Source organism: Netta rufina, assembly GCF_964035555.1.
Source record: "Netta rufina genome assembly, chromosome: 14".
In the NCBI taxonomy this organism is placed as follows: Eukaryota; Metazoa; Chordata; class Aves; order Anseriformes; family Anatidae; genus Netta; species Netta rufina.
In genome coordinates, this window is record NC_140137.1 from 20,388,662 (window position 1) to 20,409,716 (window position 21,055).

At 42.2% G+C, this 21,055-nt stretch overlaps 1 protein-coding gene across 1 annotated transcript in view; it reads left to right on the plus strand.

The window, feature by feature from the left end:
* Nucleotides 1-1,815: 1,815 nt before the first annotated feature.
* The window catches only part of STK32A (serine/threonine kinase 32A), a gene marked incomplete at both ends in the record, with an annotated part of 29,147 nt that continues 9,907 nt past the window's right edge, over nucleotides 1,816-21,055 (plus strand). Inside the window, 6 exons of the mRNA XM_084295268.1 lie at nucleotides 1,816-1,867; nucleotides 6,605-6,660; nucleotides 7,700-7,851; nucleotides 7,997-8,170; nucleotides 13,107-13,144; nucleotides 18,461-18,550. Coding sequence (XP_084151394.1) covers nucleotides 1,816-1,867; nucleotides 6,605-6,660; nucleotides 7,700-7,851; nucleotides 7,997-8,170; nucleotides 13,107-13,144; nucleotides 18,461-18,550 — 562 coding nt within the window. The remainder of the gene's footprint in view (nucleotides 1,868-6,604; nucleotides 6,661-7,699; nucleotides 7,852-7,996; nucleotides 8,171-13,106; nucleotides 13,145-18,460; nucleotides 18,551-21,055) is intronic.

Sequence of the window (21,055 nt, forward strand, 5' to 3'; positions counted from 1 at the left end):
GTTTCTCTGGGACAGACATGCTGGAACTAAAGTAATATAACTATTATTGTTGTGCTACTGACCAGTTTCAGCTGCTCAGCAGAACAGTGACAGCATCCCCTTGCTTGAGCAATGAAGAGGTGATGAGAGAAATTATTCCTGGACCCTGTAACTGGCTGCTCACCTTTTGTATAAACACCTAAACCCTTTCTTAATCCTGCTGAGCTCTTTTCCCTGTTAGGCAGCACAGCCTGCTTGCAGAGGGAGAGCAGAAGCCTGGAGATGACACTCCAGTGCTTACATTTCCTCTGCTTTGCTTTCGTTTTACATTTATCTGTTGAGGATAAAACCTGCTTGGAAGTATGAGGATGTGCTGCCACAGCTCTGGAGGCAGGTTCATGGGCACACCTGGCCAGCTGCGTTCCCCTGCCTGTAAAAACTCCGTCGCAGTCATCAAACTGACTGGGGAGACTTGGGGACCACTGCTGGCTGGAGCCAGTGATCCGACCAAGAGTAAAGTTAAGGTGAAAGCATTAGTAGTCTTAGCCCTACTGAAAATAATGATTTTAATCATTCTGTGAAGTTTCAATGTGAAATGGGATAAGATTTACCATTACTGTACCCTGGGTACCTCTTATAAGGATATAAATCCTAGTAATTATTATCCAGACTAGCTTAACTGCAAGGACCTTGCACTCCCCATCCCTGAAAACTTTTATATCAAAGTATATTCAAAAATAAATTAAGCTACAGACTCCTATACAAGAAAGCTTTCCTGAGCAACTGACCTTGGCTGCCACCAATAAGATCACTGGGATGTAGACCTGATTTATGGCTATTAAAGCATTTTCATTCTGAATAGTAAGTTTTGGAGCTTGGAAAGAAGTGCTCATGTAGTTTTGTTCCAGATTGTTGTCTCAGTCTGTTCCGTTCAGAGGCATTGCCACATATCACGAACACTTGCTGCGTTTGTTTTATTCTTTGATCTTGTTTAAGTCATCCAAGATAAGAACTCAAGAATTTACATTTTTGAATAGTTTGCATTGTTTTGTGTTTGTCTGTTTATTTGTTTGTTTGTTTGTTTTCCCTTAGGGCAGGGGAGAGCTTTTGAGAAATGCATGCTTCCCTGGGAAGCTCTTTGCTGGGAACAGTGAGTTGTGTGTGAATCACAGGGGCAGCACGGGTGGGCTGCAATTGGCTTTGTAAAATGCCTCACAGAGGGTACCCTGTGAGCTGCTTCTGGTTTGTTCTGTATGCCTCTTGGGAGTTCTGGGGAGATTTTGGGAGGGCTGGAAGACCTCTTGGCTCCAGCTGACTCAGGGAGGGCAGATCCCACTACACACTCAGCCATTTGTCACTTTTTGCAGGTGCTACAGTCTGATCTGCAGTTTGATTCCCAGGATTGTGATACTGGGGATGAGTTTTACATCAGTGCAGCCTAGTTCAGGAATACACACAAATGCAGGGGTAGCTTTAAGCTTCAGACAAGCTTTGGCACTTGTTTTAAGGTTATTGTCCTGACCTAGGGCACAAAGCTAGAGCTGAACTCCTGACCGAGCGATGCAGGTGAAGCCAAAGTTGGCTGGGAAGGAGCTGAGTGCTGGTCAGTTTTGTCTATACTGCACTCAACATCCAGCAAGCAATTTATAGGCTGAAAAGTGCTTCCTAATCCTCAGTGATGACACATTTTTGCTTCCTGCCTTCTTCAGGATGCACCAGCAGAGCATTGCACAGATCTACTAGGAGTGACCCCCAGGACAGCGCCATCCTCTGTGTGCTAGCTTTGGTAATGTAACAGAAAGGAGTGGGAAGAGACGAGCCTGGGCAGAACACACCATGGGTGCAAACACCTCCAGCAAGTCACTACCCTTTGATGAAAATGAAGACGGTAAGAGCTTTTCCCAGCTGGTGTCTGGGACTGCAAAGTTTACCAGTGAATAGGATATCCCAAGGGCAACACAACTGAGAGCAGCTGCCAGCTGCTGTGGTGGGACTGCAGGCATCCAGGCACCTCGGTTAAGCACAGGAGTGCCGTGGTCTGCAGCAGCCCCCAGCCTTTGGCCTGCTGCAGAGATGCGGCCAGAGGTCGGGTGGTCCTTTCACCTCCCTCCTGCAGCTGGGCACTGGGTGAGCAGCTCTCCAGGAGAGGTATGGTTTTTGAGCTGTCCCTGGGACACTGCCAAGCAGTTCAAGGGCAGGGAAGAAATCGCAGTTCTAGAGGCAGTGAAGGCTTGTTTTGGGGATCACAGCCCAAGGAGGACTGTACGAAGTGTGGTGGGAAGACAGCTTGAGCAATGCATGTCCCATCCCTGCTTTGGGCTTGGCAGGAGAGCCACTTGGAGAGACTGGGCTTGGTAGCATGGAACAGGAGGGTGCGTTGCTGAGAGCAGCCTTGGAGACTGGTGTTACCGTGCTGCCAAGATTGTAGAGACAGTTATTAAAAGATTGTTCCATAAATTTGTGTTTTCTACTGTATTAGTCAGCTTACTAACTTCCATTTGGTCTTCCACATGAGTACAATATTAAAATGCATATGTGGACAAATACAAATAAATGCAAATAGAAGTAAAATATACAAGAATATAGATGACTCATGTAAACTATTGTCCCAAAGAAAAGAATTCCAATCAAATATTAAACAATTGTGAATTGTTAAAATGGTTGGTTTATCCTGGGTAACTCCCATTCTTCCCAAGTTAAGCTCTCAGTTTGTTTCAGCACTTTGTGGAAAATGTGTGATGTTTATCAGGCCCAGCAAAGTGCTGAGTGTGACACATGTCAGGGGAAGGGTGTTTAGGGCAGATCTGATCATGATTTCCTTGTTCTGAAGTTTGCTGGCACAGCTTATAGAGACATAACACCTTTATATTCAATAACTTGCCTGTGATTCTTCAGGAAATCTATAGACAGCAATAAGCTCAGGGTCCCCACATGCCTCTTCCTCCTTTCACTCTGAGGCCACCTCGCCTTGATGTGTCTTGCAGGTACACTGTGCTCACCTACATGGGGAAGGAGTAGTGCTTGTAGCGATGGCTGGGAGGGACACATCCTCAGTTTTCCTGCTGCCTTGGCCACCATCTCTGTAGCTTTGTTAATCATACTTCCCCCATTCTCACTTGTTTTGGAGGTTACATTTATATATAAAAAAAAAAAGAATAAATAATAAAAAAAAAAGCTACATTGCTTCCCATCATAACATTATTATAATGGTTAGCTTTAAGAAATGTAGGCTTGGATAAACTGAAATTCTCAACCAGCTCTGACTCTGGATGTACATGGTTGTGTTTACTTCTCTCAGAAACTTGATCAGCAGAGGACAGGGCAGCAAGATGTAATGAGGAGTTGGGCAGTGATGTGGGCAGGGGAACACAGGCAGAGAGCCTTGGGACATCGTGTCACCCTGAAGCACTCTGGGAGGGGTGGAGGACCTCCATGATCCTATTTGAGGGGAAGGAGGTCTGTTATGGTCCTGAGTGTCAGGAATGGCATTGACAGAATTCTACCATAGGCTCCATGCAGTGTCGTCAACTGGGGAGCCCTAAAAACTGGGTGGATGTAAGGGGATGTTGGCCAAGCCTTGGTCTTTGTCACTCAGCTCCTTGAAGAAAGAAGTCCTTGAAGAAAGAAGGAGGAACTCTTCACCCAGAAGAGCAGCACTGAAATGCAGTGACTATCCTGAGAGGCATCAAAGCCTTCAGCCCATGGCTGCAACTGTCCCACTGCTAGGGTCGGGTGTCTGTATGCAGCTACTGGTGCACAAGGCCGTTTGGCAAAGGGAAAAATGATGCTTGTTCCCCTTGCTGTGCAGGTTACCCCACTGTGGTTCCTACCCTTCCCTATACTCCTGGGTTAGTCACCCTGCAGAGATATCGCTCACTGCATCTAGGGGGCTGTGCACAGAGGGAGCTGGTGAATTGCTGCTGCTCTCACGCTCTGTGCTGCTGTGCTTGTCATGAGAGCGGGATGTGTGTGGCTGTTCAGCCTGTTGTTCCCAAATAAAAAAAGACAAGGGCTTATAATTTTGTTTGATTTTCATATTTACCCTATTAGCTTTTCCATTATCTTGGAAAATTTGTGACCAGAGAGTGTATCACCTTAGATGTCACACTCCTGTCATTCTAATTCCAGTTCAAATTGAAGTAAATCATCAATTAAGAACTGCTGGGTCAAGCAGGAAGCAGCACAACTGCTTGCCCGCCCCGTGACACCAGCAGGTTTCCACCAGACTGCAGTGACTGGTGAGCAGGCTCCAGCCCCTGAGTTGTGCCGCGGGCAGACTGCTCCCCAGGGCCTGTGCAAAGCAGAGCACAGTAGGGGCGCTTTGGGCATTAGTGTGCCCTGGTGTATGCGAGCACATCCCACAGCCCCCGGGCTCAACATCGTGGCTGCTGCTGCCACTGGGGCAGGTGGCAGGGCAGGAGGGTGCCTGATGCACAGGTTTTTGTTTGTTTTGTTGTGTTTTTTGTTGTTGTTTTGTTTTTGAGATGGACTTACCAAGGGCCTTTGTTTGTCTGCAGTGAAGTGGGATGGCAGCATTGTTTTCCTCTCAGTGTTCCATCTGAATAGGCACAGTTGTGGATAACAGGTTAGTGAGATGAAAAGAAAATGTAATAACCAGACAGAAGGTTCAGTGCTGCAAGGTGATCTCAGCTCTTGATATAGTCAGGATGAGAGCATGTTAAAAGCTGGATTTTGGTTTTGCAGCTTCTGGGCAAAAGGATGTGGAAAGCATCCCTGAGGATGGCAGCCAGATGTTCTCTGAGCTGACCAAATTTTTCAGAACTCAAAGCCCATAGAGAGTGGGTGAGGACAATGAGTAGGCAAGATGGACATACATCATTTGGTGGTCTTCAGCCAGTGTCCTCTCTAGTCTCTCATCAGCTTTTCCCTCTTTAAATTAAATTAAAGGATGGAGTAGAGCTTTAGATGTGTCTTTGTTTCTGGGCCTGGCTCTGTGCCCAGTTTAGCTCCCAGATACTGAGGGACTTGCAATAGCATTCCCAGTCCTGCAATACCACTTGTGTGTTGGAGGCTGCCAAGCAAAGAAGGAAAGGAGAGCAATAACATAATGAAAATGGGGCAAATTACAGTGGCAAAAGGAAGAAGATGAGTGTAACAGACCCTGCGGTGTTGTGCTAGCTGTATGGGGATGGATGACAGGACTGTGAGGACTGATGTCCCCTGACTCATTGACTTCCACTTGGCAGGGGGAGCTTAGGGATTTTGGCAGGGCTGACTTATCTCTGATGAGGACATTTTTCATGGCTAGTTAGGTTCTATATTTTTAATCTAAATATTGTTCCTTAAATCTGGGTTTATATATGCCATCAGAATGGTATTTCATGCTTATGCTTTATGTGGTCCTTTATAGCAGTTGTATTATACCTCTTGGCATCTCTTAAACATAATTTATTTGTTTGAGTTGGCATATCATGTGAATTTCCTCTATGAATGGCAAGTGGTTGGGTTTTTCATTGTTTTAGATGCAATCAGGCAGTGAAATGAGGCTTTTCAAATCTGTAGATGTCGATTCAGTATGAAATGCATGTGTTTGGTTCCTGACCTTGGACACCACCAATATCTGTCCTGTTTGGAAGTGAGACTCTGGGTTGGCTCACTGTGAAAATGTGGGATGATATGAGAGCTAAAACAGAGAGCAGTTGAAGTGTGATCATACCTGGTTTAACAGTCTTAAATAAAAATATGCAATTTAGCTCTCTTAGAACCAGTGTTTAAACATTACTGAAAATATTAATATTAAAAATGAGGAGGTAGAAGGTGTTAACATATTAATGAAAGCATTTGTATTAAAAGATAATAGAGGTAGAGGGTGTTAACATGCAAACTCAGGCTGCTGGCTTAACTCATCTGGATTTGCACCATTTAGCATGGTGCTGGCCTTGGTACCAACTCTTGTCTGGTGGGGCTTTACCTGCAGAACAATTGTGCTGGTACAGGGCAGTGATGGGAAGAGCCATGGGTCAGACCTCCTGGAGGCAATGGAGGACAGCTATTTCCAGGAGCTGTGCCTGCCTATGTGAGCTGGACAGTTGCCTTCTAGCACATTATTAAATCAGCTGACATCCCTGCTGGTGCTGGTCAGCCCCAGCAAGGAAGGGAGGGATGCCACAGGGCACACCCAGCTGAGCTGAAGTCAGTGTTGAACTGGCCCTCATTGCCCTCACCACAGAGGACAGCATTTCTCCACAGGCTCCCGGCTCCTGGCACAGGGTCCATCACCTTCTGCAGCTCCCTATGTCGTCTGGTGCCTAAGACCAAAGCACCAGAGAGGCCACTGGGAAGCAGCCGTGTCCCCTGCAGCCCTGCATGCTGGCTGTGAGAATGGTGTTGGCAGCTGGGATGATCCAGCTGGTGGCCCGCCAGGCACAAGACCCACTTCAAGAATGCGGTGTCCTGGTGTCAGCATAAAAATGAGAAAGGCAGGAGAGAAGAGGGAGGAAGGGAAGGGACTAAAAAGAGAGGCATCTCCAAAACCAACCGAAAGTTGCTAGGATATCCTTCATTTTTTTAATCTCTTCTCTCATAAAGAAAAAGTAGAAATACTGTAATTTCATCAAACTGTTGCTTAGCCATTTAATGTTTGAATGTTTGCTCTTTCTTGCAGTCACCTTTGACCATTTTGAAATTTTGCGAGCTATTGGGAAGGGCAGCTTTGGAAAAGTAAGTATTTTGTGAGCTAATCAGCATTTGGACAACTAGAAACTTAACTGAGAAAATGGACAAATTAGACAGGATCATGTGAGAGAAAGAAATTAAATACTGCATTGTCAACAGGATTTGACCTGAGCTTCAACTCATGGTAAACAAGAAAGAATCAGAACCTGACTCCTCATCTGTTTCATAGCCACAAATTGGATTTAAGGAGATTAAAATGAGATACTGATAAATCAAATGAGATGAATTTTGCTATGTTTCTGGATAAACATTTTCTAAGATTCTGCAGCAAAGCAACATTGAACACAGTGATGCCAAAATAGGGTATGTTTTATGTACAGAGTAAGACAAATCTCTAGACAAAGAGACTTATTTGGTAGTGAAACATAAAAGGTTGACTGAAACTTTGTAATTTCATTTCAAACTCTTAAACTGTTTTAGAAACAAATCTGAAAAATCTAGCCTAAATTTTATGTTTTGCACACTTACTAACTCCAAGTTTTTCTTCAAAGCAACATTTCTTTCTAGATTTGGTAAAATATAACTTTAAGAAGGGTTAAAATTCAAAATCCAATGTGCCTCAAACAAAGGCCAAGGTTCGTAGCAAGCTGAATGAAGCTTAGCTGAATGAAGAAGGGAGAAATTCACTTGCTGCTCCCCAGTTCCCAGCCTGTAGTTCTGTGGTGGAAAGGCCTCTTCAACTGAAAACAGTAACTGCTTTGGGGGGGTGGACCATTTGATGGAACATGATCAAGATTTATTACTGCTAATAAATTAAATGTTTACTCCTGTGATTCCCTGTCTCCTGCCTTTGTGGTGATAAATTCCCTCCCCTCATGTTCCCCCACAAAAATTGTTTCTTCAGCTGAAAATGGGATGAGGTATTCACTGGCAATGTCCAGAGCTGCAGAGAAGTGCATAGAGCTGGGACTTTTCAACGTGGGCTTTGTTAAGGATACCTGGAGACTGCTCAGGCAACTGTGTTTTGCCTGTGTTAATTTACTGACAAATCATCTCTGTTTTATCACTTGATTTACTGACTTAGGTGTGTGTTGTACAAAAGAATGATACCAAGAAAATGTATGCCATGAAATACATGAATAAACAGAAGTGTCTGGAGCGAAATGAAGTGAGAAATGTTTTTAAGGAGCTGCAGATAATGCAGGGCCTGGAACACCCCTTCTTGGTAAATCTATGGTAAGATATTTCTCCTTTATTTACTGATACCAAGTGAAGAATTTCCATGAAATTACGAGCATTCGCAGAGGTACCATATGTCCTTTTTTAACGTGTTCTTTATATATATATAAATATTCCTTGAGCTATGTTTATGCTTTTTTAGGTACTCATTCCAAGATGAGGAAGATATGTTCATGGTTGTAGACCTGCTGCTTGGAGGGGACCTGCGTTACCATCTTCAACAAAATGTGCGATTCCAAGAAAGCACCGTGAAACTCTTCATCTGTGAGCTGGCACTGGCCCTTGACTACCTCCAGAGCAGACGCATCATCCACAGGTCAGCGGGCAAATTCATAGGTGGATAGAAGTTCATAGACTGTGGAAGAGGCTGATCTTTTCCTCTGTGATCTGAAAGGATAAATAGGAAGTTAAGATTTAAACAAAATCTTCTCCTACAAACGTTTGCTTTCATGTAAAATACTAGGTTTCTCAGAAAAAAAAAAAAAAAAAAAAAGTATTTCATATACTTATGCAGCAGAGAACATGTTATTTCTCCTTCTGGGATAGCTATAAGAAAGTGTATTTGATTGTTTGCTGATCCTGCAAAAAGCTGTCTCTAAAAGGTTTATTTATCTGTAGCTCATTAAAGCCTGTTCCGGTCTGCAAAGGATAAGCATCTGGATTCAGAATCCTTCTGTTGTCGTATATTGACCCTTCTGCTTCCCTCTCTGTACCACATTGAAAGACCCAAAATGGGACCAAGCACAACTTTTTCTGCATGAGTTTAAATACCTTTCTAGAAGTGCTGAGAGTCTCTTTTTGGCCACTAAGATTTTTCAGGTTCAGTGATAAAATATTTGAGCTCTTCTAGCACGTTTGAAGGCCTGCAGCTACCTCACATCACTGCTGAGCTTCCTCTGATGTAAAAAGAGCCTCTTGGAAGGTGGCAGAGAAAAGCTGTAAAAGCTCTTATGCACTGCTGCAGCACATGATGCAGTGGAACAGGAGTGGAAAGTAAGGGAAAGAAAAAGAAAATAGGTGGTCTGGATAGGAGCCTTGAACTGCCAGGTCTTCTCCTCTGGCTTACATCTTTTGCTTTCTTCTAGAGTCTCAGATGAATAGTAGTGTTCAAAATTTAGTGGATGTGGTTTGCTGCTTTAAAAAATACCTGTAAAACCAACAAAACTACCTGTAATTTACCCTCTGGGTTTTTTCTTACTTGATGTTCTAATAGTTGCAACCATCTTTCAAGAGAATAATTTAATATAAATTAATTACTAATGTCAGAACATATATTTTTCCTTTAAAGACTTTTTTAGTTTTCAGCTGAATTACTAATTTGTGCTTATGCAGTAGTTCACATAGTGCAGACCAGCAGCAGGACACTCTCCCTCGCAACCCCATTCTAAATGTTTTGTAACTTCTCTTCATCAAAAAGGCTCCTGACACTGTTCCCAAATAAAGAAATTAATAGTTTGTTTTTAATTCCTTGAAGCCAAATGCAATTTAATTTAGACAAGCTATAAAATTATGCTAAATGTAATGCCAGGGAGGAAATCAGAAACCTTGCTGTATATAAAACTGTCTTGATCAAAGTAAGAGAATAACCTAGTATGCTGCATTTATGGTGGGCTGTATCTGCAGCTTGAATAAATAGGCAAAACTCAAGTTATTCATTCACTCCAGCAAATAATTGTTCTTGGGATTGCAGTTCTTCCTATATACCCTTATTTTCTGTGGGTCAGTGTCCCCAAAAAAAGTGTTTGCAAACCCATACATGCTAGGTGCACACTAGTTTCAGGTCACTGTGGACTCCAGGAAAATGTGGCAAAGGGGAAAACCTATAGTGGACGACATTTTAGGTAGGGATTTAGATATTAGAGAAAAATGTTGAAAAAGCTGTAGGGCTTACTCAGGCAAAATAACAACCAGCTATCAGGCCAGGTTAGAGCTTTTCCCTGATTTGAAAGGCAAGGTTTGGCTCCAAGCAGACGAACAGACACACTCATGTTTCCTGCTCCTGATGTATTAGGTGGTGCAGAATTCAGCTGTTCAAGTCTTTTGGCTTAGTATCTGCTAATAGGGTTGTAAGCAGGGAAGCAGTAGCAATGGGCTAAAAAAAAAGAGGGCAAAAGATTACTGTATTTATAAATGGCATTCCAGAAAGCACATTCTTGTGAGGCATAAAAATAAAGCATGATACAAACTTAAAACTGAAACGATTGTGGTCCTTGGTAAGGTAAGGAATGCTCTGTTCAAGGGCTGATGAAGATTTACACTTACTTCTGTAAAGCAGCATGTGCTTGCCATTTCTGAGATGTGAAAGCAAACTCTTTCTCTCTTCACTCTTTCTCTCTTTTCACTCTTTCTCTCTCTCATTTTGGTTTGAGATTGACCTTATTGTGCATAGCTCCCACTTTCTCAGGAGTCTTATTTTTCATGTTTCTTGTTTTGTTTTCATACCTGTATAGATTTTCACTCTGTGATGCATCTGACCTTGGCAAGCAGGCCATGTTGACTGTCCCATTCAGGCTCCAGCCAAGAGCACTGAGGGCACCTGGAAAACAAATCAGGTGCATGGTGGTGAGGGCACGGTGGCGGTCTCCTCCACCCTGCACCTGCTCCCAGGCACCAAATAATGAATGAGCATGAATTAAACATTGTGAAATGCAGACTAAGCTGCCTTTGTCCTGGACAGCCAGAGGTAAATCCTTTTGCTGTATGCTTGGTCTAAACAAACTGAGTTGGACACAGGTGTATGGGAAACAGCAGGAGGAAATCCTTTTCTACTAGTAATACATTATACTCAGTAGCTTTCCAGGACTAAGGGGATAGAAGATCCACACAATTCAGGCTCTAAAGAAAAGTCTGTATGTGATGGGGACACAGGGATGGTACCTGGTGTTTGTTTGTATCCCACAGGAAAGGGTCTGGATGAGAGCTGAAAGGTATTATGTGGTAATTGGATATATTGTCCTTTCTTGATTGCAGGTGGTCAGGCAAATTCAAACTTTATCTTTTGGAGTTTTAAAGATAAAATCTGAAACCCACTCATTCTTCACATTAACGCCCTAGGCCTGAGGAAAGCATCAGGAGGGTGAAGGGCTGTTGTACTTGTGCCTGCTCGATGCATTCAGCAGCTGCAAGGTGCCTTGAAACTTCAAGGTGCCTGATAGCAGGCAGAAGGGCACTGATGTAATTAGCTCATTAAAAGCAGGTAATGGCTTGTAAAGTCATTCAGGTGTATACAGTAGGTGTATCAGGTATACATGTTCTCCCTTCAATAGAAAGCATTTCTTTACAGCATTGTGGTAGGTGGTTTTACTGTTGGTGTTTTGCTTTCATCAGGGAGGAAAACCTGCAAGGAACACATTTGTTTCTAAAACAAGAATGTTAAAGTTGTTTGTGTGAGATCAGGTCTGCTATGCACTTGAAGTTTCATCAAAGAAAATGAAATGTTCCTGTTTCCAGTCTGTTTACTTTCTAGTGAGAAACAGAAGAAACAAGACCATATGTTTTTGCAGACTAAGAAGTGTTTTTCTATACAGTGCATACATAGATAGATGGATTTTGTTAAAATTATGCCTTCCATTTACTCCCTTATAGAGATGTCGCTATTTTCATAACTTATTGCTACATTCTTTGTCAGTTTATACAGTAGAATACAAAGAGTATTTTGTGCATCCTCTTTTTTTTTTTTTTTTTACTTTAATATTTTTGTTTTAAAACCTTTGATGTACCTCATTTTTTGCTGTTTCCCCAAGCGTGAGATATTCAGTAATGTGCCCGAGATTGGTAACTGCTGTATAGTAGGTGTGGAGCCATGATGAATTTCCCTACTGTGTGGTGGTGTTGTTGTTGTTATTGTTTGTTTTGTTTTGATAGTCTAGAGGAAAAAAGAAGATTAAAAGCAATATGGGCTATTTTTCTACGCCTGAAGAAAATAAAAGCATTAATAAATAAAATTCCAAACAAAGTGGGGTGACTCTCAGAGCTGTTTTTCCTCCCCATCTTACCCATATTGCTACCACCCCGTGACTACCCAGCATAGTGGTTGGTAGTGAGTCTGCATCTCTGACTGGAGCATCTCTAAACATGGATGCTGGTACAATCTGGACTGCCCTCTGCAACTTTCAGAGCACTATTTTGGGAATTATGGCAAATGTGGTTCGAAGTTACTGAGTCAATGTCTCTAGCTAAAACCCTACTACTCTCAAACCACCAAAAACGCAAGAAAGCGCACAGAGCTGCCAAACGCTTTGTGGCAACGCTTCAGGCAAGTTGGTGGGGTTTGTTTTTATTTTACATGAAAATTAATAAAAGTAGTTGAACTTTGAATGTAAAACTCATAATTAGCAATTTACTCCAAATAGCTTCCTTTTGCTTAGAGAAGAAGAAACACTTTTATGTCAAATGTCACTGTTCTATGAAAAATAACTTTTTTCATAATGGAGTATGAAAAATATGCATTAATAGCTGGCCAAGAAGGTTTTACAGTTAGTATTAATAACAGTGCCCATGAGATTTCCAAGCCATCACACAAAGTAGTTGAGGTATTTTCCTCAAAAAGCTGTTTCTGAACAGAAAATTAATTCAGGATGCAAATGTGAAAACTCTTCCATAGAAATGAAACAGAAAGTCCAGATGTGATTGCTGCAGCTTTTTGTATGTTTGGCTTAGATCGGTGCTGGTCAGTACATCCACAGGTGAACAACGTTTTTTTTTTTGTCAAGATCCTTCCTGTGTTTGCACCTTTCATATCAGAAGCTTTTATCCATCACTGAAGAAATATCTTGTTTAGACACAGGAGCACCTTCCTTGTTATGTTGCTCTATAGTTTCACCTGCAGCTAAAGGACTCCCATGATGCAGTAAGGACAGTAGGTGCCATTTGTTTACTTTGCTCCAACATTTGATTTTTACTGAATACATGGGGAACAGCTTTCAATACAGTACTGAAGCAGAATTAGAAGAAAAAAATAAAATAAAAATAAGCTGTAGCATTGCAGAAGCAGGTGCTGCTAGCAGCTAGACTACACTTCAGTTATATGACTGTACCTTCATTTCTGTTTTTATTGCTTGATTAGTTGTTCTCTTATCATATCTGAAATCAAACCTTGCAGAAACATTAGAGCTGAAGAACCCGAGCAAAGAACCTTCTAGGGCATAACTGAAGTAGGTCCCTCTAGAGCTTGGGTATTCATAAAGTATCTGCAGCCTTGTTTCACATCACTTCCATAAGCTAATGGCAGTTTCCTCTTCCCTCTTTCTTAGAGATATCAAGCCTGACAACATTTTGCTGGATGAGCATGGTAAGTGCCACTTCTCTGTGGTCATGCATATGCATAAAGGTAGAGACAGGAATAGTATGTCCATGCTGAAATTTAGGTGTTTGCTGTTTTCCTCATTTTGTGTTGCTTTCTCTCTCAGTTCACAAGCAGTTTGGAACAGAAAATATCCTTTTGTGTTTATGTCTTTTACTTTCTGAGCAGCAGCATTGTGTGCATTCAGGGCATTATGCACCCCTCATTGCTGTGTTATTTCTAAGGGTGCATTAGTGTTTAATCAACACCTCCTCTGACTGACTCAAAAACGTCTCTAGAAGTCATTGGCAGGTTTGATGCATTCCATGCTAGTTGGGGTTAATTGCCTAACAAACCTTATTTTAAGATCTTTGCTGTTGCTTAAAATTTACTTGAAATGTAATCATTTGAATGCAAATGTACATGCAGTTATGGACTGTATGTAATGTATGTTCATGAACAGATTGCATTATGGTTGAACAGATCATCTTTGTTCAGGTACTTTCTTCTTCCTAAAGCATTTGACTTTCAGAGGGAGCTCTGGAGAAGGTATGGGCTTGGGTATATTACAGGTGTTGCTATAAATCTTCGCTTAGTCTTGTCTCAGGAAATACCCTTACTATAGTCTTGTGTGATCTCTGGACACTCTTTGTGTCCTGGCAAAGCAGCCACCATGAAGAGTTGTTCTGATATTTATCAGCTTTTAGGTCATTAAAAAAGCATTTTGTCATTGATTATTTTCTGGAAAATCCATGTAACTGTTTTGTTGTGAGAAATCTTCATTAGCAATGACAGTAAGCCACTTCAAGAGAAAATGTCAGTACAGGAGTGCAGTGTATCTTAATGTATTATCATTTCAGAGGTTTTAATGTGGATCCTGATGCTCTTGCAGAATTGACACAGTTCACATGTGTAACTAGGCCTGCCAGGAACACCTGAGCCCAGGCTCTAGTAGCTTCGCATATGACCTCTACTTTCATTATTTATTGAGGAGCTGTCAGCAAAGCTGCTCCCAGCACAGGCTGGCAGTGTCTGCTGGGGCAGGATGTGCTGGGCTGGGCCCTGCACCCTGGGCAGCTTCCCCCACGAACTGCAGGATCACCTGAGTGGGAGCCACTGGAATGTAGGTCAGCCTTCTGCCAAAGAGGGAAGAACAAAGGGAAGAGAGGTGCTGCATGCCTCTGCAGCTGCATTCAGCTCAGCAGCACATCGTCTACAAAACTCCGTAATGACACTGCAATTTGGGTTGATTTCTGAGCCTATTCTCTAGTCACAGAGATATTTTAACTGTCTGCTGCAGAGTTTTCAGAGTTATTTTCTGTGACTGTACCCCTGACTTCAGTGTCCTTCTGACTATGACTTCTTGTTCTATTTCTTTTCCTGCTGCATCTTCACCCAAAGATGTGTTCTCTCATGCATACAGAAAGCTTTGTGCACACAGTTTGACTTCTGTCCCCTGAGCAGCTGTTATCAGGGTATGTTTATCTACATTTAGCCTCAGGTTGAGCTTGTTTTTGTGTCTCCTTCCCTATGGAACGAAGCTGCAGGTCCCCATTCCCTCTCCTCTTCCTTCACCAGGCTTTCATAACTTTTCAGAAAGCACGTGCAATCTACTAATCGGTTTTTGTAATGTTTTTGATTGAGACCAGTCCCCTCAGAGCATAAAACACCTGAAAGCCTTCAACAGTCAGATTCCAGTCTTTCATCTCTTGACTCCTCTTGCCTTCCAGCTCTGCCCTTTGGCCCACCTTCCAGCTGTGAAGTGCCTTCCCCTGCTGTCACTCTTCACCTCCCATGCTTATGAGTGGAAGACTTTTGTGTCTGTTGCAAAGTGCAGTGCCCTCTTTGTTGGTGTTGACTGCTGACAGGGACAAAGGAGCCCTTGCACACACCACCTAGCCTTTGACTAGGAGGGTGTTTCAGACTGTTGACAGTGCCAGTGCTTCTCATGATTTCACAGACTGGCATATCACCCTGCTGCTGACTGTCACAAACATAACACACACCTGATGTGTTTGCCTCTGTCTATCTGGTCAGTGACATTCTGTAGTACCCTATCAATTTCAGCTAAGAAATTGAAGTGAGCCATAAGTAAAGGAGAATATAGGAGAAATGTCTTTCTGCACAATAAATAAAGCAGTTGTTAGAGATTTGAATCAAGTCCCAAAATGAAAAAATCTTCAGTAGATGACCACCTTCAACAGTCATTCCAAGCACAAAGTGATTTCCTCCTTTAGTGGTAAGTCTATCGATTTGGCTCAATGGCAGCACAGCTCACCTGGGAATAAAAGAATATTGGTACATTTTGCACCCTGACCGTGGCTAATTGGGCATAGGGATGAGGGGGGCTCCAGTGTTTTACACACTGTGCACCTATCACTGAAGAGACACAGGCAGGAGCAATGGATGCAATACAGTCTTTTTAGGTGGTATCACGAACTGTACTGTTTCCCAAATTTTCCCAGCTAGATCAGATGCTTGCAGCAGGCAAATTGGTATCACTGTTCCCACATAAAATATCTAGGCCGAATTGTAAAGATTTCCTTAAATGCTTCACAGCATCTGGAGAAAATAACAGGTGCTCACTACCAAAGCATCAACTTTTAGCCATATGAAGGTGATGTCATTTTACTTAAGAAAATTAAACAGAAGCGAATTTCTAGCTGCTGAAGCTAATGTCTGAGGAAAGCATTGTCATAGTATCTCCATCGGTAAGAGCCACTTTCATTTGTTCTCTGTGGTAAAGGAAACAACTGCAATTCAGCCACCCCCTGTTATTACAGAGGAAGGTGATGAGTCTGCAAAATTCAATAAACAACAATTCTGATGGTTTTGATAACGAGTCCAGCTCTGCCAGGAACAAACAGGTTCAGTGCCTTAAGAGAAAATGCATGAGGTCAGGAAGAAGAAAAGACTATCAGCATTTATTCAGAAGAATTAGGCTACACCAACCCACAAGGTTCAAAGAAATTCACTTCAGTGAAGTCAGCCTTGTATTGATTGCCCTTACGGCTATACATAATTTGTCTGCTCACTGATACGAGTTTAGGGAATAAGCAGCAACAAATTAAGTGCTCACAAACAAACAAACACCACCACCACCAAGTAAATGAGCAGACGAGCTAGGAGGATGTATTTCCTTTCATATCCCTGCAAATCACATCTACTCTTTTTATTTCCTTTTCAGCTTGTAAACAGCAGTTGTGCATATTGCAGCAGTGATAACAGAAAACATTCCTACCCTATAAGGGGATATTAATGATTTCTTGTGCAAGGATCTTTTGCTTGTTGTAACATATATTTTGTTCCATTCTGAGAACATCCTCAAAGGAGGAAAAATAAGAGGTGCTTAGTACCTGGGATCAACAAAGAGCAAGTAGCTAGAAAGCCACTGCTAACCCTACTTGGAAACACTGGAAAATCCTCTCTAAATGCAAACATCATTAAAATAAGCTGACTTGTGCCAGGAGGCACAATTATGAAGGCAGAAAGCAGCATCAGTGCACCAACAGGTGTGGATAGAGTTCATCCTGCAGGATTTCTTACTAGTCCTTTTAAGAGGATGATGCTTGCTAGTTCCTGCAGAATAGGACATGTCAGGTAGTTATCTTTAGCTCAGCTTTGAAAAGGCTGAAGTTGTGCTTTAGAAAGACAGTAGTTGCTCACAATAAAACATGCTTCCCATGGAAACATTGGGAACAGGGTGCTGTGCTTTGAGCAGCCTTGATGAAGGCTGTGCAGACAAAGCATGTTGTAGAAGTCTCATGTGGTTTTGCTGCTGCGACCCATTCCACATCTTCCATTCCTCCCTTTCCTGGGCATAGGCTTAGCACTTGCTGCTCCCCTAGGTTCCAGTCATCAGCTTAGCTGGGAGCCACTTCTGAGGCAGGTCCTCGCCCTGCACGAGCCAGAGTCACCAGCCTGGGATGCAGTCAGGGAGCCCCATTCTGTCCAGCAGGACACTGGGCTTCTTGAACAGCATAAGCTGATGCTTCAAGGCTGTTTTTGTTTTGTTTTTAGTTTGATTTCTGTTTTTTCTTTCTCCAAGTGGTGCCTATTTTATAACTACTATACTAAAGTTACTATATTAAAAAATAAGCATTGATAAATTTACATTTACAGACTATAAATGAGAATGTTTTTTCTCCTTTAGTTTTGTAACATTTCCTGCTTCATTTCTTTCTTCTCTCATTACACTCAGACTGCACATCTCTGTCCTTTTATGCTGGTCACCCCTCTTACATTTGCAGCAGATAAATACCTACCTGCTGAAGTTCTCTGTGCTGGCAGATGTGTATTGCACAACGTACATAGTGCAAAGCGAGGAAGTGCTAACTGACAGAAACCCTGGACTTCTGTTTCTCATATGGGCTTTTCCACATCGTACACCAGTCCCAATTTCCCATCAAGGGCATAAATAGGTGATGTTCAAGACAACGTTGCATGGCAGTCACCATTCAGTTGTGCTACTGTGCTAGTACTTCCATGTCCTTTCACAGACCAAACCAAAACCACAGTAAGTCTCTGCCTGAAAATTACATTTTATTTTCAAGCCTGCAGTAACTGTTTCCATTATTGATGTATTAAAGGTCACTTGGTTCTATGAACAGAAGATTACTGATTCTTAAACTACTCTGAAGTGATCACTGAAGAGATTACAAACATGGTATATAATGTCTATAAAACTGTTTTTCCTCTCTTCATCTTCCAACCACTTACAGTTTAAAACAGGTTAGAATTTGAGCCCAGAAAAAAAAAAAAAAAAAAAAAAAAAAAAAAAAAAAGTCTCCCAGCAGCACAGAAATGAAGCTATGAAGTTAAGGATAGAAATAAATGAGAAAGGTTGGGAAATTCCCTTTAGAATGACTTTCATCAGAAGAGACGATTTGGTAGCATATCGTTTTACACCAGCACAGAACTCATGAGATAAGAAATCGAGATATAACATAGGCTAAAAAATATCACATTCTTATTGCTCAAAAATATCAGGGATTTAAAAAAAAAAAAATAAAATTGACTTTTTTTGGTAAGAAGAGGTAAGTTCCCTTTTCCCAAAATTATGTAAAAAACAATCACTATTAGGTGACTAGTTGGAGAACTCCAATCTTTTTTGCTCTGGAGAACAAATAAAGGGAATACTTCATCTAACAAGATACATCTGTAAGCAACGTGTAAGCTGAAATACTTTCTGTAACTTCTGGCACCAGATTTATTTTTTTTCTGGAAATACCTTTCCATGGAGTATCTTACTGTAAGCTTCTGATTCAAGGCTATTTCTTGTGTAAAATTAAAGCAAATCTGCTTACACATTAACCTCTCTTTCAGGACACGTGCACATCACTGATTTCAATATTGCCACGATGCTGACTAAAGAAATGCAAGTTTCCACAATTGCCGGCACAAAGCCATATATGGGTAAGAACTGATTAAAATTACATGTTCTTGAATTGCCATCTTATGGGCCTGATTTGTCAGCTGCAGCAGGATACAACTGAAGCCCTTTGTGATGCAAGTTTGAATTCTTGTTCCTGGTATGTAACAAAAGACACACATCTGTGTGACATGAGAAACTACCCAGCTAGTGCTGCAGAGGACCCCCCCCACACCCCTATGCAGCTGGACGAGGTGTGGCAGGCACCAACTTCACACAGCTGAACAAAGCAAGCCTATTACAAACACTAATTTTAGCAGCATTGTACCGTGCTGTACAGCTTAGTTTTGATGATAAATTAAGATAGTTACATGCCTGGGATCTCAGAACATGTCACAAGCAGTGCCAAGTCATGAAATAGTAGAATCATAGAATCATTCAGGTTGGAAAAGACCTTCAAGATCATCTGGTCCAACCATCACCCTACTCCCAATATCACCCACTATACCACGTCCCTAAGCACCACATCCAACCTTTCCTTGAATACCCCAGGGACAGTGACACCACCCTGGGCAACCCATTTATTTCCACAGATCTCTTTTTTTCTTTCTGTTAGGGATGAAACGCTCTTACTACCTTTGAGAAGGGAAATGAAGCACAAAGGCTTGTACTGATTTAGTGAGGGACTGAATAAAAGCTTTACACTGCTGCATCACTGACTCATAATTTGCATTTTTATATAAGCTAGCTGCTTTAAGAATTAGTTTCACCCTCTGCTTAGGAGTGGTGAGGGGATGGGAACTTGCTGTTTCCATGTGCCAGATACCAGCAGGGCAATGTGCAGGGGCTCCAGAGCACAGTGGTGAGGAACAAAGCCTCATCTGCACAAAGGAGGCACAGATGGTGCAAATGTGGCTACCACATCAGGGAGATAAATGCTGAACCTGTATTTCAGTCTTTCTGAAAACTTCTCCCATTGTCCCTCTGTTGTTAATATGGGATTTGGCTGTTCCAAGCAAGTCCCTGCAGCCCCAACACGGCTCTGCAGGGCCATGGAGGCAGCCACCTGCGGCACATGGAGCTAGTGCTCTCACTGTGGGAGCTGGGCACCAGCCTCCAGGTCCCCACGGATCCGAGTAGCCAGGTTGGTTGTTATGGTTACAAGCCCTCCCTTTCCTCTTCTTTCTTTGATTTCTAAAAATTGCATTTTTTATGAAGCTTTTAACCTCCAGGCAATGGCATGGAACTAGTCCCAGGCAGGAAAACTGCTCTGGCAGCTGTCAGGGTGCACAAAGGGATGTCCTCTGGGGCAAGGTGGCTCTGGAGCACTCAGTTGCTCCACTGCAGTGTTGAGCCAGGTGTAGGAAGAGTTTTTGTGAGCAGATCAGCACACATGCAGGGAAGAAAGACACACAGTGCTTGCTCCCTGAACAGACCTTGTTTCCCTACTACTCAATAAAAAATAAATAAATTTTTAAAAAATCCTTCTTATTATTTTCCCCTTTAGAATAGGAGTATAGGAACCTTACTCAGGCTTGCTTACTAGTCAGACCAGTGAAGCTGGCTATTCAGGTAGTAGAAGACCCACTGGATACTTACCACACAAGCACAGCTGGTAAACATAAAGCGGAACACTATGGACCTACCTAGGATGAATCAAGGCTGAAGCATGCAGGAAACAAACTGCAGAGAAATGTCCTGAGTGAATGCAAAAAGAGCTCTTGTACAAACATCACACATAAAAGTCTTCGTATTAGGTAAAGCACGAGTGTGACATTCCTACATGAAACAAAACCACTCAGAAGGATTTCTATACAGCTAGCACTAAATACAAAACAAAAAGCTTTCTTACAGAGTAAGACCATCTGCCAGACCTAAATATCAAGACCTCCATACAGCTACTGCAAAGCCAGATCCCTGAGGGAAGGGGAGGAACCCAGCATTCTCCTTTTCATCAGAAGCCCCAAAGTGACCTCTCACCTTTGCATCACCTGGTGCAATCATCTTAAAAAGGAAAACATGCACAGAAGGAAATTACTGCTCCCTGGTTTCACTTTTGTTTTATTTAGAGTAGTTCTTGCCTCCCTTCTCACTCACAAAATAAAGTACAGTATTTTTTTCCCCTTCATCTCAAAAGGGAAATTTATTACCTAAGGAAGAGAGGGAGTATTTTATCCTGTGCCTCCATTCACTTTGTATTAGCATGGTAGCTTCCTCCTAAAAGGCTGTGGTACTTAGGCTTCATTCAGTTAAAACTTGCTTTTTGTCGCCAAGGGTGCAGTTGACACTATGTCTACATTTATGCTGCATATTAATGTTTCTAAAGAGCTGCTTTCATTCACTGTGTGGGGCTGCATTTAGTTTCTACCAGATGGAAGTACTTTAAATATGAGCAAAGAGAGATGAGTGGGAAGGGAACAGCTTTCAAACATGGACATCTACTAAGCACTAGCTGAAGAGCAGAGAGGCTTTCTGAGGGAAGTGAGAAGATATTCAGTCCAATTTTATGCGTAGATTCAGAGAATCAGGGTTATTCCTTATTCTGGAGC